Source organism: Ciconia boyciana, chromosome 6 (genome assembly GCF_034638445.1).
Source record: "Ciconia boyciana chromosome 6, ASM3463844v1, whole genome shotgun sequence".
NCBI classification, from domain to species: Eukaryota; Metazoa; Chordata; class Aves; order Ciconiiformes; family Ciconiidae; genus Ciconia; species Ciconia boyciana.
This window is the reverse complement of record NC_132939.1, coordinates 27759891-27779149: the sequence shown is the minus strand read 5'-3', so window position 1 is coordinate 27779149 and position 19259 is coordinate 27759891. Positions and strand designations below refer to the sequence as shown.

Sequence of the window (19259 nt, the reverse complement as noted above, 5' to 3'; positions counted from 1 at the left end):
AGGGAGATGCACTCCATTTTGAATGCTGGGTACCCACTTTTCTCCACTCACCCACCCCTGTTCTCACACCATGGTCAGTCCCCAGGCTTTTGCCTTTTTTGTGGTGACGCACCTGGGCTCTCCAGCCCTGTGGAAACCACCTCTTCCACATTGCTACCATTCAGATTGGCCCTCATGATGCGATCGAGAGTGACATCAGACCAAAATACCAGCTCCTTGCTGTGGTGGAAGTCAAGGGCAATGGCATTTTCCAGGTTGTTCAAGAGCAGCGTATACTCTGAGCGATGAGGCAACACTTGTCGGATATCAATTCGATTGGCAAAGAGCAGCACTGGCTCTGGCCCTGAGAATATACAGGAAGACAGCATTAGAGTACTTTGACAGGGTCCTGCCTACCATTCCCTCTGCACCAAGTCCCACAACATAGTTTTGCAGTACTGGCAGCAAGAAATCAACTCCCAGGTGCAAAACACTTCAGAGAACTGTTTTCACATCCTCAATACACACTCCTAACTCAAAGATGAGCAGTTTTAAACCTTTTGACAAACATTCACTCAGCAAGAAGTGATCATTCCAGATCTCACCTAAGCCCACTTCACCTCAGCCTCTGAAATCATACCACTAGGCAGCCAGACTATAGTTTCCTTTTCCTATATCCGTCTCCTAGCCATACAAACACACATGCTCTACCACATCTTCTACCACAGACAAGACACAGTTAAAATCTGCCTCAGCCAGATATAAACTCAGCAGGTACTTCCACTGCAGAGAAAAATAAAAGAAAAAATAAAAACAAACAAACAAACAAACAAAACAACAAAAACCCCACCAATATCAACATCCATTATGGATTTCATTAGGGGAATTCCTAAGAAAATCTTAATTCTTTAAATGGAATTTCTAATTCCTCAGCTCCTCTAATGTAGGAGCTAAGGAATAAAGTTAAACAAGTGTGTAGATGTCCTTAAAAACCAGGACATGTCCATACAGCAGCCACTCACAGCATTCAGGACTGGTGACCAGCATCAAGGGTCAAACCACAAGGAGGTGTGATACATCATCACTGACTGGAAAGGTTAAGACACTTCCTGAACAGAGGAAGAGGCAGGAGGCTGTTTTTGTCCCAGGGTCTGGATCACCAGGAATGACAAGGGACTAGGAAAAGAAGGCAAGGGCTGTCCTGCTGGCAGGGAAAGGAAACAGTGAAGTATCTCTCCATGGTCAAAATCACACAAAATTTTCACAGGCATTCACCAACAACCTGGGCATATCTAATACAAATCCAGGTACTTCCTTTTCCTCACATTGGCTTAGTGAACAGCATAATGCTGCCAACGAAGCATTAGAGACAAAATTATGAGAACTGGACCAACACGCACACACCAAAATAAGTTTGAACGCCTCTTTACCTAGAGCTTTGCAGCTACGCTTGTCAGGTCGCAGCTCGTAGCCTTGTTCACACCAGCACTGGAAGCCTCCTTCACTGTTGGTACAGCCTTGGCTGCAGTAACCTTCCTCAGCACATTCATTCACATCTGCATGTTACAGACAAACAGAGAAAGTTACCATTAGATTATCAACAAGCCAGGCAATCTCTCCAGTAGCTTTCTTCTGCTTTCATGCTCTGATTTGCAACCTATCATAGCCATCAACTTCAAGCACATCAAAGCAGCAGGGAGGAGGCTACTGCTCCAAAAACCCACCTTGGCATGATCGGCCATCTTCCAGGAGCCTGTAACCTGTATGGCAGGTGCACTGCACCATCCCTCGTACCATCTGGCACTTCTGAGCACAGCCACCATTGTTGACATTGCAGTTCTCCTCCTCTGTTCGTGGACCTGCAAAAGGGACATGTGAAGATAACTGAGCTGAAACCACAAGGCAGCTGCTTGTGTCCTCAGCTGCTAGGCAGCAGTCACCTTTCAGAACAGGCTGAGCAAGAGGGTGAGGACACAGGCTGTGCTGGAAGCTGCCTCTTCGCAGTCAGAACTCTCCCCTGCAGGCCACAACCAAAGGGGACAACGAAGCTCAGAATAAGATGCTTTTAGGATTCAGTATCTCTGCAGACAAACTTTGATACTTGAGATCATAATCTTCTCCTCATTATTCCTTGTCTGCAGTATGTAACTGGCAAAACCACCAAGGTCATTTTCCACAGTCTTCAACTCTCTCCCATTATCACAACCCAGGCTTTCTTCCTTACACACATCCTTCAGCAACACCAGACAGACTCCCACACATCACAGTGCCTCCATTTATGTTTAAGACTGAACTTGAAGAACTTACGGCAGTTTTGATGCGGACTCTCATCACTGCCATCTTCACAATCATTTGCTCCATTGCACAGCTTCCTCTGGCCAATACAACGCCCGTTCCCACACAGGAACTGGTCTGGGGCACATTGAGGGGTCCCTGCGATAGAAGAAGGGGAAAGTAAGCGCACCACAGCTTACTGACAGAACAACAGTCATGGTGAAGAAAAGGATATAGAACATTTTCTAAGATTTGTTACAAACTTTACATATGAGTGCAAATCCATGACTTCCTCTTTCCTCTAATTCAGCTCATCTTGCACTCTTTACTGCTCCACACATCTTTATGCTGATTTGGAGGCCTGCAAACTCTCCTCCAGACTGAGTCCAATGTTGCTTTACTGGGAAGTTCAGCTATTTAGTTTCTCTCAGAATGACTGGAAGGTCCTGGCTTAGTTCCCTTTGGTTCCAGATTCCACAACCCTACTCAGCATGTGCAAGAGAGGAGTCAGTTCCTCACTTTAATCATCTGATATGTCATCCCAGCATGGCTATGGATCTTAAACCTGCCTAGGAATGAGTGTCTTCTCCAGCCCTAACTGCGCTGTGATGGACTTGGAATGAGATTTACATGCATCCTTGAAATCTGAGCTCAGGCAACAGGATTTCACACGAGCTACACGCTTCGACTTCTGCTGTTGGCAGGGAGACTCTACAGAATTCTTCTAAGTAAAGTAATACTGTTTGTAGGGGCTTTGCCAATCTGATTGTTTCTTCCGCAATAACTACACTGTCCTGTTGCCTCTTATTTCTTGTACCGCTTAAGCTGACTTGGTTAGTCGTTTCCAAATCATCACCCTCTGATAATCCTAGGAAGACAACAGGACAATACAGTTATCAGCAAAGAAACAATTAGATTGGCAGACTGCCTGTAAGCAGCATGGAAAAGGGTAGTTGTGAGATTAACAACAAGTACAAATAAGAACTAACAGACACACCAACTGTGAACATAAAACCAAATCACATGCAGATTCACTTTTCAGAGCACAGGAATGCTTTATATGAAGGATTCTGAAACTTGGACTGCATTTGTCATATCGAACATAAGGAGCCTTACATCAGCTGATCTCCTAGTATTCTAGGAATCTTCTCTCTGTGGCCAATAAAAATATAATTCTGCTCTAAATCCAAGAGGTGACATAGGATTTTAACTCTTGCTACAGACATTTGAGACAGCACACTATTTTGCTTAGATGAGCCAGTACACATTCTGCTTGGAAGCCCTGAGTTAATTTTTACCTGCTGACTATCACCATAGACCTAAAGCAGAACCACACAACTAACTTTACAGTAACAATAGCTGTACTGAACCACCTTGAGGTGGAGAGGTTGAATTTCAGTGGCTCTGTAAGTTTGACTTGGCTTCTGGGTGGCAACTGTTCTTTTAGTACCTCTAAATACCTTTGTTATCAGGATGAGAAAACAGGGTTACCGGCTTGTCTTTAAGTACAATTGCTTTTTCCAGGATCACCACCATCTCCTGCACACTGGTGCTCATGACAGCTGGCCAGTCTAGAGCAGCTGTTCTCAAATGGCTACAAAGTGTGCCCCTCCAGCTCCTCTGAGCTCAGCTGTCCTTGTAGAACACCTACTCTCCCCTCCTCAACAGGCCCAAACAAGGGGTACAGTTTCACAAATCCCTTCTGTCACCCCTAAACCCACTGTTTAAAATACACTGATTGAGGAGGGTGAGTATGCACAGCTGGGCTCCACTCACTGGGATGCATTCATGGACCAGTACACACTATTCCACAACAAGGCCTACAAACATCCTGAAGGATTTAAGGAAAATAGAAGATTCTAGACATTCCTTGAATCCTACCATAACACTAGGGTCTGTTGAAACACTCCTCTTCTCCATAACCACTATTATATAAAAGAATGGCTATATGTGAAATGATTACTAGAAAGAGAAAGAGAGAATCCTGAGCAAATATCTAAGGGGGAAGCTGACACCCTTAACCTCTAAAACAAAGGCTTTATCCTTCACTTCCACAAAATGCCCTTTTTGATTCCACTGCCTGCTAGAATTGCTTGGCAATTTCACAAGGCAACAGGAAAGCTATCCAGAACTATCTAGAAGGCATGAGTTAGACATAGTCCATTTGACAAAGGTAGCAACTTTGCATGCTCTTAACGTTTCTAAGTCTGAACGGAATAATCTCAGAGCTCTGTGGTAATTCATAGTGGAGGGACAGGATAGGAAGACACAGGAATCTGGTATTTGACCAGAAAACATAATCACTTACGTTACTTCAAGCATACAGACCTGCACCTATTTGCAAGAGTGTAAAATAGCCTATAGATCCCATTCTTTGGGAAGGAAGGAAACTCTAGGCTGAACTCAGTGAAGCAATCCAAAAGAGACTTCACTACCTATTACCTCCAGGATGGAAACATTAGCTATAAGCAGTAAGGCAGCAGGCCAAACCTGTGTTCTCACAGTTCTCCTCATCACTGTTGTCAGAGCAGTCATCTTCCCCATCACAACGCCAGGACAGACGGACACAGCGCCCTGATTTACAGCGGAACTGGTCAGCTGTGCACATAGATGTAGCTGAGGGACCAAAAAAAGAACATTAGATGAGCGAGAAGGATTAGAAGAGACCCAATTCCAAAGCTGACAGTCCCAAACACTCTTTTGCATCCACAGAAACGTAACACTTCCACCAGTTCCCAGCACTCACTGCAGTTCCTCTCATCTGACTGGTCATCACAGTCAAAGTCTCCATCACACCTCCAGCCAGCATTAATGCACAAGCCACTGTTGCACATGAACTCTCCAGAGCGACAAGGCTGGTGAGATGCTGCAGAGATGATAAAGAATATGAAGAGCAAACTCAGACCAATGTAACATCCCCAGAGCCCCTCAGCACCACCCTTACACTCCACTATTGTGGAACTTGGTCCTGAATAGACTCCTCCTGGAAACTGCTTTAATTCCTGTAAGCAGAAGCATACTGACTACACAGTTGCCATCACTATTCTCACTTTCCCGAGTTAAAAAAAAAATAATGAAAGACCCAGCTTATGTGTGAACAACTGGATTGCTGTCTACACTGCAACCCCCCTCCAGCCAATGCAAAATCCATTTAGGTTTGCAACTCAGATGCTTGGACCAGTATATCAACCTGCACTAACTTACAGCAGTCAGATTCATCAGACCAGTCCCCACAGTCATCGTCACCATCACAGTGGTAGATGTCCAAGATGCAGCGTCCATATGCACACTGGAACTCCTCCAAGCTGCAGGTGGCAGCTGGAACATCTGATGCTAACAAGGGAATCAAAGAAAAAAATGCCTCAGGTGACAGGGCACAATCCAGTGAAGATGCAACCTTCTCAGTCTAATAACGGACTAGCAAGTATTCAATGGAAAGGTGTTGGAAATTACTAGCCATTGCTGCATATCTCTACATGACTGGTATTACTGAGAGGAACTTGAATGCTGTTTGTGCTTCACTGAGGGGCAGGTTAAACCTATATATAAAGACACCTGTGCAGACAATCCACTAAAAACAAAACAAAATAAAACAAAACAAAACAAAACGTTACATAGGATGATAGTCTATAAACACTAACTTTTCAAGAGCCATTAAGTTCTAGAGAAGGAAACAGCTATGAAGAAGGAAGGGCTGATGCAAAAGCAACAAAAAGGATCCATAAGTATCACCTTCCATCTTATGCTTGAGATATTATGTCCTGGTGCCCTCCAGAAAGTGTTTAAATTGTTTATTAAACCTGAAAAAGGTAGATACAAAAACAGATGGAGAAATACAGCTACCCTTTGGGGTAGCTCTGTATTAAGGATTGAGGCATGTCAGAATGCAAGGTTAAAGTATGGAATGATTCCTTTAAAATTTTAATAAAAATAAGCACTTGAAGATCAAAGGAAGCAAGCAAGCAGCAAAGCGCCCAGGTCTGCACCTGACTTTTGAAGATTTTCTCCCTCCCTTTCCTCTCAAGCTGTCACCAAAACAAACCTTGCCTTATCAGTAAGGAGCACTGCCAGACAGATGACCCTGGGCAAAGCCCAACAAACTTACAGTCAAGGATTTATCCACTGTTCTCTGTTCAACAGTACACTATGTGGGAAGGGATGAAAAACATTTTGAGTCCCACACAACAGAATCTGACACCTCTTCTCGTACTGTCCAGAGAATGAACTGCATGTTTCAGGCATATGAATCTTCCAACTGAGGAGCTCTGAAAATAAATCCATTAAACAAAATGGAAAAGAAAGACCGACAGTCTGGGAAGTGAACTACACCTGCCTCTCCAACCTGAAGTAGTGGGCACAGCCTGCAGGCATGCAGTAAGAGCAGTGAGCATCCAGTGGCTGGATACTAAAACGTATGTTAACGTGTGCGTCATCAAAGGAGCCTGAAAGGAACATTTAGGTCTCCTTGAGGAGAAAATGAAGTAAGTGACTTAAATTCTCATGTAGTATGATTCAATTATAACACACACACCACCAAAAGAAATACACACACACACACAAAAGAAAAAACACACAAAAAAGAACAGTATAGTCCCACCTTCCCCTAGATGAATGACAAGCAGGATTGGAGATAAGGAAAAGATGACAACCACATGGAGCAAGATAAGAGGTAGCCAAACTCAGCTTCTTAGCGAGTTACTTAAAATGCCTTATAGAGACAACTGCCAGCCAGGACTGGAGAAGCATTCCAGCTCAGAGAAGCAGGGGGACCAGTTCTGGGTGCCTCTCCCCTCCCATAGGAGGCAAGGTTGAAACACCTCCTCTCCCTTCCCGAGGGCCTATTCATGGCCTGCAGGGAAGCAACACGCAAGGGAGCGAGAAAGGGAGAGAGGGAAAGGAGAGGGAGAGAGGCTGGCTTCCTCTTAGAGCCCTTTCCTGGCTTAGAAATTTTTGCAGCCCCTGGCTCCCTGCCAACTCTCATTATCTGGAGAGATAAAAGACAACTCCCCCATGCATCCACTCCCCCTGCCCTTCAGGAGCTGGCGGCCCTGATCCCCCTCCCAGAGCCTTTTGAAGTTTCCTGCTATCTAGAACAAATTCTGCAAAATGCCTTTGAGAGCAGGGTGGGGGAAGGGACTGCTGCAACTTCCACAGACACCAACAGTGCTCACAGACACAGGAGAGAGGCAGTGGAGGTTAGGAAGGGACATAATAGACTCCTGTCCCACTTCCTACAAACCTGTGAAGGTGGAGGAGAAAACAACTGGTGTGGGCTCTCACAGCCCCCCCTTCCCCATCAGTCACATCAGCTTCCAGCTAACTTGTCCTATCGGCCCTTTTCGGACAACGTCCTGCATAAAGCATCCAAGTGAAGAGAGGCTGGTCAGCCAGGCAGCCCCTGCAGTGTGTCAGCTGGGGACATGCAGTCCCTGAGGATGCTGTCAGTGAGCAGAGCCCCCCCCGAAATTTCAGGCAGGAATCCGACAAGAGGAAAAAGAAGGGAATAGTTTTCTTCCCTTCCCTCCTGCCCTCCAACTCCTACAGTTTTATACAGAGCTGTATTTAGTAAAGCATAAGCCTCCTGCTCTGACTCAAGGTCACACAGCCATGGGAAGGCACAGAGAAGCAGCCAGGCACAGACGAAGTATGCCTGTGAGGTAACACAAGAGATACACCATTCTCTTGTGCCCTCTGGGACAGGCAACAGAAGGCAGCCTAGCTGCCAGTACAGGCAGGACTAACTTGGTTTTGATCTCTGCTGCAGAAAACGTGCCAAACCCCAAGAAAGGAGCAGGTCCAAAGGGCTATTTCCTGTGGTTATGAAGCAAGGAGAGCACTTACGGCAATTCTCTTCATCCGAGCCATCCTTGCAGTCTGTGTCACCATCACAGAACCAGTGCTCAGCTATGCAGCTGCCGTCACTGCAACGAAACTCCTTCTCCGAGCACTTTCTCATATCTGCAGAGACAGTCACGTAAACAAAGTCTTGGCTTTTCTCAGAGTACCTGGGAAACAACCGCACCATGCTGCTGAAGCTCCTACAGCACCCACAAACAAGACTGCTCATTAAACCATACATACTCCTGTCATGCAGTGCCTGAGCAAAACCATCATTGTTCATTTAACTGACACAGAGTGCTGGATTCAAAAGGAATCCACAGGACTTCACAATGGCGTGTCAAGGAATAACAGGTCTCAAGTGATTTTTGCCTGGCAGGTAAGCCACACAGCCTGAGATCCCAAGCAGCCAGCCCTGGGAATGGAATATCCCACAAGCCCAGTCCAGACAAGCCAGTTGCGAACCGTCGCCATGCTCAGGGGATCCTAGAACTGCACAGGTTGGAGTCTGTTCAACCTCTTCTAAAGAACTGGCAGGGCAGTATTTGTAGGGCCACATTACTCACCACACTGCTCATCACTGTTGTCGCCACAGTCATTGTCACCATCACAGTGCCACAGGCTGCGGATGCAATACCCATTCTGACATGAGAACTCATCTTCCTCACACTCCCGTGGAGCTGCAGGGACACAATGGAGATAAGGTGAAGGCAAGGCAAGAAGATTTACCTTGCAGAACACCAAATCTGTGATGTGTTACAAATAAAGCAACATTGTCCTCCAAGGACACCGCGGTGTTGGAGAGCTAATTTCTCTTCTCCTAACAATACCAGGAGGGCTACTGTGAGATTTCTTCAGTGTCTCTCTTCCACTCCATCCTCAAGTGAACAGTACAGCAGGCTCTAAAACTTGAGAACATGGGTTGGAGGAAGTACCTGGAACAGAGAGATGGAGCCACCCACCCTGTGCTGGTATTCTAGCACAGCCCCAAGCCGGGCTCAAGAGATCCCTGCACAGAAAAAAGGCAATCCAGGCCTCTTTTTAAAGGAATTAATAGGCCCTATCATTATCTAACAAATAATTGCTGGTAGAATTATATCTCTACCTTCTTTTCACAACAATGCCAAAGCTATCTTCAAAGGAAAGGAAATGTTCATTGAAAAGGAAGAGAGAAAATTTAAACTTCCTCTTCTGAGCGCCTCAGTATTTTCAGCCTCATTCCACCCTCTTTAACAATCTTCTAAGGAAGCTTGTCTGCAGACCAGTGAGGAAAGGAAATGGACTGCAAAATTAGCACCTGACGACCTCAATCCAACAGAAACCCTCCTATGCTTATGTGCTAGTCTGAACAACCTCCTAGGAGTCTCTTATTCACAGAACCTTGCCTTCCTCCTTTCATTAGTCTCCAAGTCTTTTGATCACACCCTTCTCCACTGTTGTCTTAGATATGAGGGCATTCCCACTTTTTCTGAAAAACAGAAGACCAAACAGACCCAGACCTATATACCTTTTCTTTCATGAAAATCTTTGAATAGACTGGAAAACTGAGCTTAATCCTGCGATCCAGAACATCACATAGGATGTCAAACCCCTGAACTTTGCTTCCCAGCCCGTTGCCCAAAAGGCCAGGCAAAGATCAGGGGCATACTGATCAAAAAGTGAATTCATTTCCATGCAAGTATTGGACACAGAATACTGTACAGCCAAGAGCTTTATTTTTGCATTTCTTGAGACATGGTTCCTCCATCAGAGCCACTCTGGAGCACCACGCACACAACTTTTGTGGAATTCAAGGGCTGTAGAGTGATGCTTATTAAGCAGCGGCAACCATCTCAACCAGACAGCAAAACAGTTCTGCTCCTAACTGCAGCCTGATGCCAGCCCTAGTAACCAGTGCAGTTTCAGAGAAGTTGAAGCTCCGGTGCTACATAACATGCTGGTTCTCTGGTACGTGCTGCCAAGTACAGACCTGATGATTTGTTGTGGAGAAGGAAAGTTGTACCCCTGAACACCTTTTGCTAATGGAAGCCAACCACAAGTAACCCTTGTCCTCAACACAAAGGGGAAAGGAGGGGACTGAACTCCAAAGACTCGGGCAAAATTCCCTCCATTTTAATAATCTGTAGGAGCACAATGGCAGTGCTTACAGCTAGCAGCCTGCCATGGCAGCTCTTTTGAAGATGGCACCTCACACGGCAGCAGACAGTCAGCTTTCAGGGTAACTGGTCTCTGTGTGGGCAGCATCCCTACAGTACCTCCCTCTCCTCAGGGAGCTCTGTTTGAAGGGAGAGGATGCTGGGGACAGCCCGGCACAGCAGAAAAGTCAGACAGTGGAACCTGAGGCCACAGGAAGTCAGCCAGACAGGCAGTTCAGTAGGATTTGGCAGGGGTTAGGTATTTCCACGAACAGGGGAAGACTCGAAGAGCTCAGCTCAGGGAAGTGCTTCATGGGACATTAACTAGCAAGGCTGCAGGGCATAAATGGTTCTCCAGCTGGATGGAGAAGCATCCCCTCCCCCAGGACACGCAGCTGAACAGCAAGCCAGGTGCCAAGCAGCAGGGCTTACGGACATCAGGTACACACCTCTGTCAGTGGCAGGATATAGCTTATTACAAGCCAAAGGTCTGATTCAGTGGATCAGCTCTTACATTCCTGTAATAAACAGGATGAACTTTCCCCAGCCATGGCAGGCAGGCACTTCACCCATCCTCTCCCCTCAGAGAGGTGACTTACGGCAGTCCTGTTCATCAGAATCATCCTCACAGTCGTTGTCTCCATCGCAGACCCATGACCGGCGGATACACTTCCCGTTGTCACAGTGGAAGTCCAAAGGGGAGCAAGTGGGCAGCACTGCAACAGCAAAGAAACACCTCATGAAGCTGCAGCCAGCATCCTTCCTGAAAACAAAGTTCCTTCCCTCCTGAGGGAAGAGGGCTACACCTCTTAGAAACAAAAGACATAAAATTTCAAGTCATGAGAAGGAGCTGTCCCTCAGATGGGAGGCCAGGGTAGGTCTGTAGCTTGGTAGTCTCTCCTCCCCAGAGAAGCACTGACCTTTCCACAATGAAGTAGCCGCCACAATTCCCCCCCAGAGTTCCTTTTTTTTCTTTCATCCCTGAGCCTGCTGTCCTCCCATAACTGTACTTGTTTTATAACAAGCAAAATTACATTATCAGCATCTTTCCTGCATGCTTCCCAGTGCAGTCCATCCTGTTTCTATTACACAGTGAGTTCTTTGGAATGAGAACTATCAGAAACAATATTTTTGGGAACAGGATTTTGCAAGGTACATGCTACAGTGTGTGTTCCAGCATGGGGACTCTGCCAGCATTTTTGTCTAACAAACCTGCAAGGATAAGCTTAGAGGCAGGAATCCACTGCTGGGGATAATTCGCTGTACCTCAGGTGTGGGCAATAGAGTCCAAACCCTGCTAGAGGTCTCCAGAAGGGACGGAGGAAGGGGGCAGACATGGGATGATGCTTGCCTACACAGGAGTCTGCTGGCAATGGAGTGGAACCACAAATCCACAGTGTTTGAAGAGGCCTGGAGCCACAAAGCTGTAATTCAAGGGGGAGCATCAGCCCTGTCCTTCCCCCCACAGATGAGAGGAACACTCAACCCCAGGAGGCTCATGCTTTTAACTGCTGCCAGCTGTGGTAGGGAAGGGGCTGCACAAGACTGTTCCTGACAGGTGTGTTCTCCAAAGAACAAGGTTTGCTCAGCGATGCAAAGGGGCGAGGGCTGGAGAGGCTAGTGCCTGAAACCCTTTCATCCCAGCCCAGCTTGCCGACAGCATCTCCCATCTGTCACCAGTCGGACCAGCCCTCTTCTGCTATGCTGCTACTTCTTCCCCTGCCAACGCTACCCTGGAAGTGGGAGTGCGAGGGGAGGGAGGTGGGTAAAAGAAGGTGAAGACAGCAGCCACACACACAAGGAGGAGGATTTAATAAGGAGAACAAATAGTCACATTTTCAGCTTTTCCAGCTTCCTCAACCCTCCCTTAGCCCACAACTCCTGCCAATGTCTTGTGAAGGCAGCATGGATTACACCATACAGAATCATTCACTGCTCTCTGTAGCAAGTCCTCCAACATTTCTCACCAAGGGCCTGTCCTAAAAGCCTCCCACCCTAATTTTAAACCACACTAGTGCAGTTAAATTCGGACTTGCTTTAACATCTCTTTTCCTGACCACAAATTCGGATCATCTTCTCAGCCGTTCCTGCAGTACGGCAGGCATAGGCATCTCTGTATCTGAGAGGACGTCACTGCTCTCAACACTGAACCCTGCACTAGGTGACAAAATACAGAATCTGACACTAGCCCTTGGGAAAAGGTTCTTCCCATCGTGTCCAGGATGCCCCATGCAGATACATGTCCAGGTCAGATCCAGCTAATTCTAGACCCCAGAGAGGTATGAAGGAGAGGGAAGCATACAAATCTGTATTTTCACCCCACAGGTCTGACAGCACCCTGGTCTTCCAATGGCTGACCTGTTTCCTTACATTGCGCTTTCTCTGAGCACCCCTGCGCTGCTGCATCAAAATGGAGAGGGAGCTTCCCCTTCTTCCCCAGGGCAGGCAGAAGGGGAAAACACTCCAGTTCTCAAACTCCGCTTCCAAACAAAACCAAGACACATTTTTGGATTCAGAGGGTCAGCCCCACAGATCAGTCCTCTCTCCCCCAAGCACAACTTCCATACATTGCATGCTGAGCAAACCTTCCCCGGCCTCAGCTGCAGTTTCAGGACTAAGACCATCCCCCCAGCATATGCTTTTCTGTCTGCTCTCCCCAGTCCCAGCGTGACTAATCACCAAAGGACTGCACAGGAGCCACCTGGAAGGGAATTTGCATGCTGACTCTCCAGGGGAGAATTCTTCAGGCTCCCAGAGGGTTAGGCCATTAGCGCTGGTTCAGAGCCGATACCATTATCCCACTGAACTGCTGCATCCCTTCAGGAGGTAACAACACAAAATGAAATTCCACCCCTACAGGGAGCGCTTCAGCCAATTTCATAGTCCCCCTAAATATAAAAATTGAGCTTCAAGCACAGGGGAGGGGGAGCAGGGGGAGAGGGCAAAACACAAACTGCCACATACAAAGGAGGACCTAATTCCCACCCCAGCAGACAGCAAGTGTGTGCCAGCCCAGACAAAACCAGGGAAGAGATAAATCCCCTTCTACAGGAGCTCTCCTTTAAAGGAGGAAGAAAAAACGCAAACCCACTTAAGACAAAAAAACCTAATGAATGAAGGCTGATGTCTCATAGAACAGAGGAACTGCCAATGGGATCAGGGCAGGGATCCACGTAAACTCGTAACCTGAATCTAATAATGGTCAGAAACAGATGCTTCAAAGGAAAATGCACGAGATTCTGGGAGAAGCTTTCACACGGGGGCAGTCTCTTCCTAACCCCCCCCTTCCCAGCTCTGCCCTCCCAATCCACGATCCCTTCTCCCCATTAAAAAGCAAACTGCCTACACAGAAACATTCCTGTGTTTCCTTCTATTCATTCCAAACACATCAGGCTTCACTTCCACTGTACATACAGGCCTTTGCTCTACAGTTGTTATTATTCAGCCCTTCTGTTGGTCATTTATTACTTCATATTTTGATGAGTTTTATTCCTATGGAGTTAAAGCTGAGGGCATATCACTAGCCCAGAGTTAATGTTTAGTACTATTGTAAATATATCCAAAGTGTTTAGAAATCTGAAGTTAAGAGGAAATTCAAAAGTTAAGAGGTCACATTTAGGACATTCAAACAACCTCCACTATATTTTGTCCTGACATCATGGAGCAGCTACACAATTTGGTAAGTGTATTGCTTTAACTTGTATAACTCATTTTAAAAGCCACACTTCCATGGTCAGGAGAAGAGTACATGGCAATACAAATGATGCAGTAGGAACTCCTTTCACTGCCAGAGATGGAGCAAGACCTCCCTGGACAAGCTGGGTTAGCATCTAGAAAATTGGAAACAGAACCCCTATATTCTCTTCCCAGCTTGATACTGATGCTCGCATGACTGTGGGACAGTTCTGTCTCTTTAGACCTACTTCCTCAACCTGTAAAATGAAGGATATTTATTAATTCCTAAGAAAGCTGCAGGTCCTTCATAGGCACTGCTTCCACTGATGAGAAAGTAATCGCAGATTGCACTAACATGCTTTCACCACTACTCATAGCAGGATTAGGTAATGCAACAGTAAACACAGTTAAGCCTCATCCACCCTTCCCTGCTCAATTCCAGCTTGATGTCTCCATATCTGTGCAAAGAAACAGTATTTTCCTAAAAGAGATAAGCAAAGGTAAGTCCTAAGATGGAGTTGAAGACAGATAAATGCCCAGACAGACAGGGACTAACCCACCTCCCCAGGCAGAGCAGAGAGGCAGGATGGGGAACAAGCCCAAGGAAGGGGAGCCGGTGGGAAGAGCTAGACTGGGCAGCAACAGTCCAAGAGAGCACATCTGTCAGCTGACAGCGAGCAACACAAAAAGGCCTTTGAACTTCCAATCATTTCCCTGAGCTCATCCCTCTGCATGGTCACACTGGACATCATCCAAGGTTTCAGCAAAGCTAGGTCTATCGTAAGCCTGCTATTCCTCCCCCTCTCCCAACTCCTATTACACAGCGCACTCTTTTATGGCTGAGCAGAAGGGGAGGGCGGGAGAAAAGGGAAGTTTATAAGGTGAAACGCAGACTGAATCACGTCCCACTGTCCTTTGAACACTTTATCCCTGCTGCCTGTGGTGAGCAGGTTGCTTTGTACTCAAGGACAGCGAGTGACTGGTGTTCAGAGCTCTGAGGTGCAGTGATTTGAACAATACTGCTTGTTTAATTAGACAAACTCTCAGTCACATAAAGAATGAGAAGTCAATTTAAAAAATAAATACAAACTCAAAAAAATTCATGCTACCTACATTAGAGACAACTGCAGCCTGACCCCCAGCTATGTCCACACTCATGCATGTGTATGAGCACACGCATACACACAAACATCTGTTTGCTGAGATCTGTAGCACAGTGGGCAGTAAGTCCAGAAACAAGAATAAAGGACATTAGTCCACTCTCAAGAAGAAATAGGAGGCACTGCATTTTACTAACTACATTTTGGAAAAATCTAGTTCCAGAATAACATAAAATGTTTCCAGTCGCACTGCTGAACTGTATTTAAGGATGTTGCTAGTCAAAAGAAAAAAAAGAGAGAAAAAAAATTTAAAAAGAGTATCAGCATCCAATCTTTCACAGCACTTTGATTGCAAGCGCTCTGCCCGAGGGGGCACTACATTAATTCTGATGCCTTTTAAAGGTGTGCTGATTTTCACTGGGATAGAGTTAATTTTCTTCATAGCAGCTAGTATGAGGCTATGTTTTGGATTTGTGCTGGAAACAGTGTTGATAACACAGGGATGTTTTAGTTACTGCTGAGCAGCGCTTACACAGAGTCAAGGCCTTTTCTGCTTCTCATCCCATCCCACCAGCGAGGAGGCTGGGGGTGCACAAGAAGCTGGGAGGGGACACAGCTGGGACAACTGACCCCAGCTGACCAAAGGGATATTCCATACCATATGATGTCACGCTCAGCATATAAAGCTGGGGAAGAAGAAGGAAGCGGGGGATGTCCAGAGTGATGGCATTTTGTCTCCCCAGGTAACCATTATGCAAGATGGAGCCCTGCTTTCCTGGAGATGGCTGAACACCTGCCTGCTGATGGGAAGTAGTGAATGAATTCCTTGTTTTACTTTGCTTGCGTGCACGGCTTTTGCTTTACCTGTTAAACTGTCTTAATCTCAACCCATGAGTTTTTTCTGACTTTCACTCTTTTGATTCTCTCCCCCATCCCACTGGTGGAGAGTGAGCGAGCGGCTGTGTGGGGCTTAGTTGCCAGCTGGGGAAACATACATACTCCAAGCCCAATAAAAAGACAAAGTATGGTTGCAGATATGGAACTGGTGTCATTTCAAGAGAAACTTAAACTCTTGTCAGGAGTTCCTAATCAGTAAAACTTGAAGATTATAAGTGAAGCTTCACCTGAGCTCTTGCATCTGAGCTCAAGACTGGCGATTAAGTGAAGGGCAGAGGGAAGAAGATTCTTTTAAAGTTTCCATTAATTTTAGTAAAAAACCTCTGAGATTTTTATCCTCACATCACCTGAAAAAATTTTGTTGTGGGACTGATAAGCAGGCTATACTGATAGCTCTGTTCCTAGCAAGGAAGAGACCTTCTCCTGGGCTTGAATGAGGTGTAGCTCCACAGGAACTGCCTAAATTTCCCAGTGAGATGGGAACAACAGACCACTTTCAGTAAGCTTTGAGGTAAAAGGAGTAAATTCTTCTTCAGTCCCTTTAAATGAAAAAGTATTGTACAATAGTGCATGGAGCTAAGCAAGCAAGTCTGTGTCCCAAGGAGCTGCATGTTTACAAGCTGATTAGGTATGATACAGATCCAAAATTCAGAGTAAGAAGGCTCTACTGGGGGATGGTTATGAGGGGATTTGGTGTATCTTAGGAGAAACGGAACTATTTATCAATCCTCAGGCCAAGTTTACTCAGTTGTCCTTTCACCCTTGCCACAGGAAGTAAGACTCATTCACACCACACTGGACTTCAAAGCACATTGCAGGAGGGCAGAATGAAAACCATTCCTCCGCTTGCATGCGGCTTTCGTTAGGGACAGTCCAAAGTAGGCTCTTTTGGCACAAGGCAGGAAGGCAGCTGAGCTACTCTGTGCATGTGTAGCAAGGGCTTCCAAGCCAGACACTGTCAGCAAGCCAGAGAGCTGACACCAGAGAAAGTCTATGAAGCTGGCATGACAGCTGGGAGGTTGCTTATTACTATTATTACTACAGCACTCTGGCTTGTAAACATGATCCAGAGCAGGAAGCAAACATGGCACAGAATAATTGGCTCCCATCACAGCAGGGCTTCAGATTTGCAAGAAAAACAGTTCTTGTCATAGCCAGGTAAGCAGAGGCAGGGCTTTCCCAAAAATGACACTAAAATACCTATGAGAGGCAGACATTCCAAGGACACCAATAAAAGTGGAAAATGTCTTGGGGTGTGCAGAAAGGGTAATAGTTGAGGAAAAACTTAGTGCAACTGACTCAAAAGTGGGAATTTGCTTTATAGTTTGTAACAGAACTTTAAAAAAAAAAAACACGCACACCACATTTTAAGAATTTCTCAAAACCGAAAATCTCTCTCAAAAGGAAGAAACATTCCCTGTGTCTCTGCTCTTGTTCTTAATAGCTGCAACTCCTCTCACTTGCTGCCAAGTATCTTGCCCTTTTTTTTTTTTTTGACACACCCAGTTTGTTTCAAGCTATCTTCTAAAGTCATTCTTTAACTGAAATGATAGAGTACCAGTTCAAGGCTAGAAAATTGCATTAATATAGAATTTAGTAAACTCCAATCAACTTCTCAAGCATATGCAGTGCTATATAGACACAGATGCCAGATTGAATCTTGACTCACTAAAGTAATTTTCACCTTTTCCCCCACCCCATGTTTCACTCTCTTGCTTCATTAGGAGTCCAGCAGTCCAATGTCTTCCCATTCTCCTCTCCCTTTCCAAAGGAAGCAGACCAAACGCTCTCAGGAACTCATTCTTGTTGTTGTATCGGCTTACAGTATATATATGAGCTGATACACTGAAGGAAAAGTAAACCTTAAAACAAGCATGGTTGCAGCTTTATTTTTCTGGAAAGTTAGGACATTCACAGGAGAAAAAAGAAAATCCTGTAACTCTGTAAAACTAGCTTGCAGCAGACCAGTGGAAATGTGGGATTCCTTGCAATCACTTCTGTTCACTCTTCTGATCAGACATCTACTTGATGATATTATAATTCCTGTCTTTAAAACTCAGAGCTGTACTTCCATACATTGCTGAAAAAGAATCCCGACAGCTTTAGCATCTCAGAAGAGTACATAAGTGGTTGCACAGACTTAAGTTCATGAGTCAGAACAAACCACAGGGCTTACCCCAGCATGAAGACTAGTCCCCTGGTTTTTGAGGAATGTAACTAATTTTTAACTAGGCCTTTAATATATCTGGGGCTTGTAGGATGACTTCTCAGGACAACCCAAACCTACAGCTCAGTATTTGTATTAAAAAGAAATTCACCAATTTCAGACCTGGTGTAAGTCAATAAATAAAAAAATAAATCAAGTTCAAAACAGAGAAGTTGTCCAAAATTTCACTCCAACCAGAACACTGTATGCATGTCACAGACAGATGGCCAGGGAAGGAAAGAAAATCTGTGAATTGACCATTCTCATGTACTACGTGCAAGCATCAGTGCTGATTTGTGAGAAGCTTAAATTGATTTAAAGGTCAAGTTGCTGTTCCAAGGGGCCCACACCCCAACCCTGCTCTTGTACTCCTGCTGCCTTCTTTATGCTTGACACAGTCAGCAAACAGATCAAGTGGAAAGTTAACCCCACAAATGAGTACACCTTCACAAGGCTCCTGTATGCCAAACAAAAGAGAGGGATTTAGCAAGCTATCTGCTCTAGCAAAAAATTTCAGTGCCACAATAACTAAGCAAGATAGGAAATAGCACAGACAACTACCAGGAACCTACACTGTAGAGTCAATCTAGTTCTTACAAGCTAACAATATCATCATCACATACCTGGACTCATAATGGGCAACTACTCAGAGCAAGATTCAGCAGGCTTAATGGAGTAAGTGTTCCTATGGCGCCTCCACTGCAACCTCACATGTGTGTGCTGAAGCCATGCTCTTAACATTTCTATAGAGTCCTTAGCTTAACTTTTCTACTCTGTAAAAATGCAGCTCTTTATCTCCCCTTACATCTTGTCAAATCTACTGTCCTCTGTACATGCTAGCTTACCTCTCTCACTAAACTGCAGAGACCTACAGCACAAGTCGTATTCTGATTGAGATGTTTAAACATTCCCATCTTACACGTGCTGCTTTCTAGACAGCTCCCTTTGCTTCAGTCTTATTCCTCCCTTTGCCTTCTTAGAAACTGTAAATTAAAGGCGGCAGAAGTCAAACCCAGTTCCTACATTCTCTGCCTCACTTGATTGTCTGCCTCTACTTCATATACTTCCCAACCTCCAGTGCCTGAGAGTATCAGCAGACTGATCATAGTTCACTACTACTCCCTAGTTTGCACAGCTTCCATTCAAATCCATATG

At 45.5% G+C, this 19259-nt stretch overlaps 1 protein-coding gene across 1 annotated transcript in view; it reads right to left on the bottom strand.

Moving 5' to 3' along the window:
* LRP4 (LDL receptor related protein 4) overlaps positions 1-19259 on the bottom strand; it is a 96647-nt gene that overhangs the window by 21416 nt on the left and 55972 nt on the right. Inside the window, exons 4-13 of the mRNA XM_072864202.1 lie at positions 10826-10942; positions 8658-8771; positions 8095-8211; positions 5458-5586; positions 5000-5119; positions 4744-4869; positions 2287-2412; positions 1704-1838; positions 1410-1535; positions 113-343 (exon numbers count right to left, since the gene is read on the bottom strand). Coding sequence (XP_072720303.1) covers positions 113-343; positions 1410-1535; positions 1704-1838; positions 2287-2412; positions 4744-4869; positions 5000-5119; positions 5458-5586; positions 8095-8211; positions 8658-8771; positions 10826-10942 — 1341 coding nt within the window. The remainder of the gene's footprint in view (positions 1-112; positions 344-1409; positions 1536-1703; positions 1839-2286; positions 2413-4743; positions 4870-4999; positions 5120-5457; positions 5587-8094; positions 8212-8657; positions 8772-10825; positions 10943-19259) is intronic.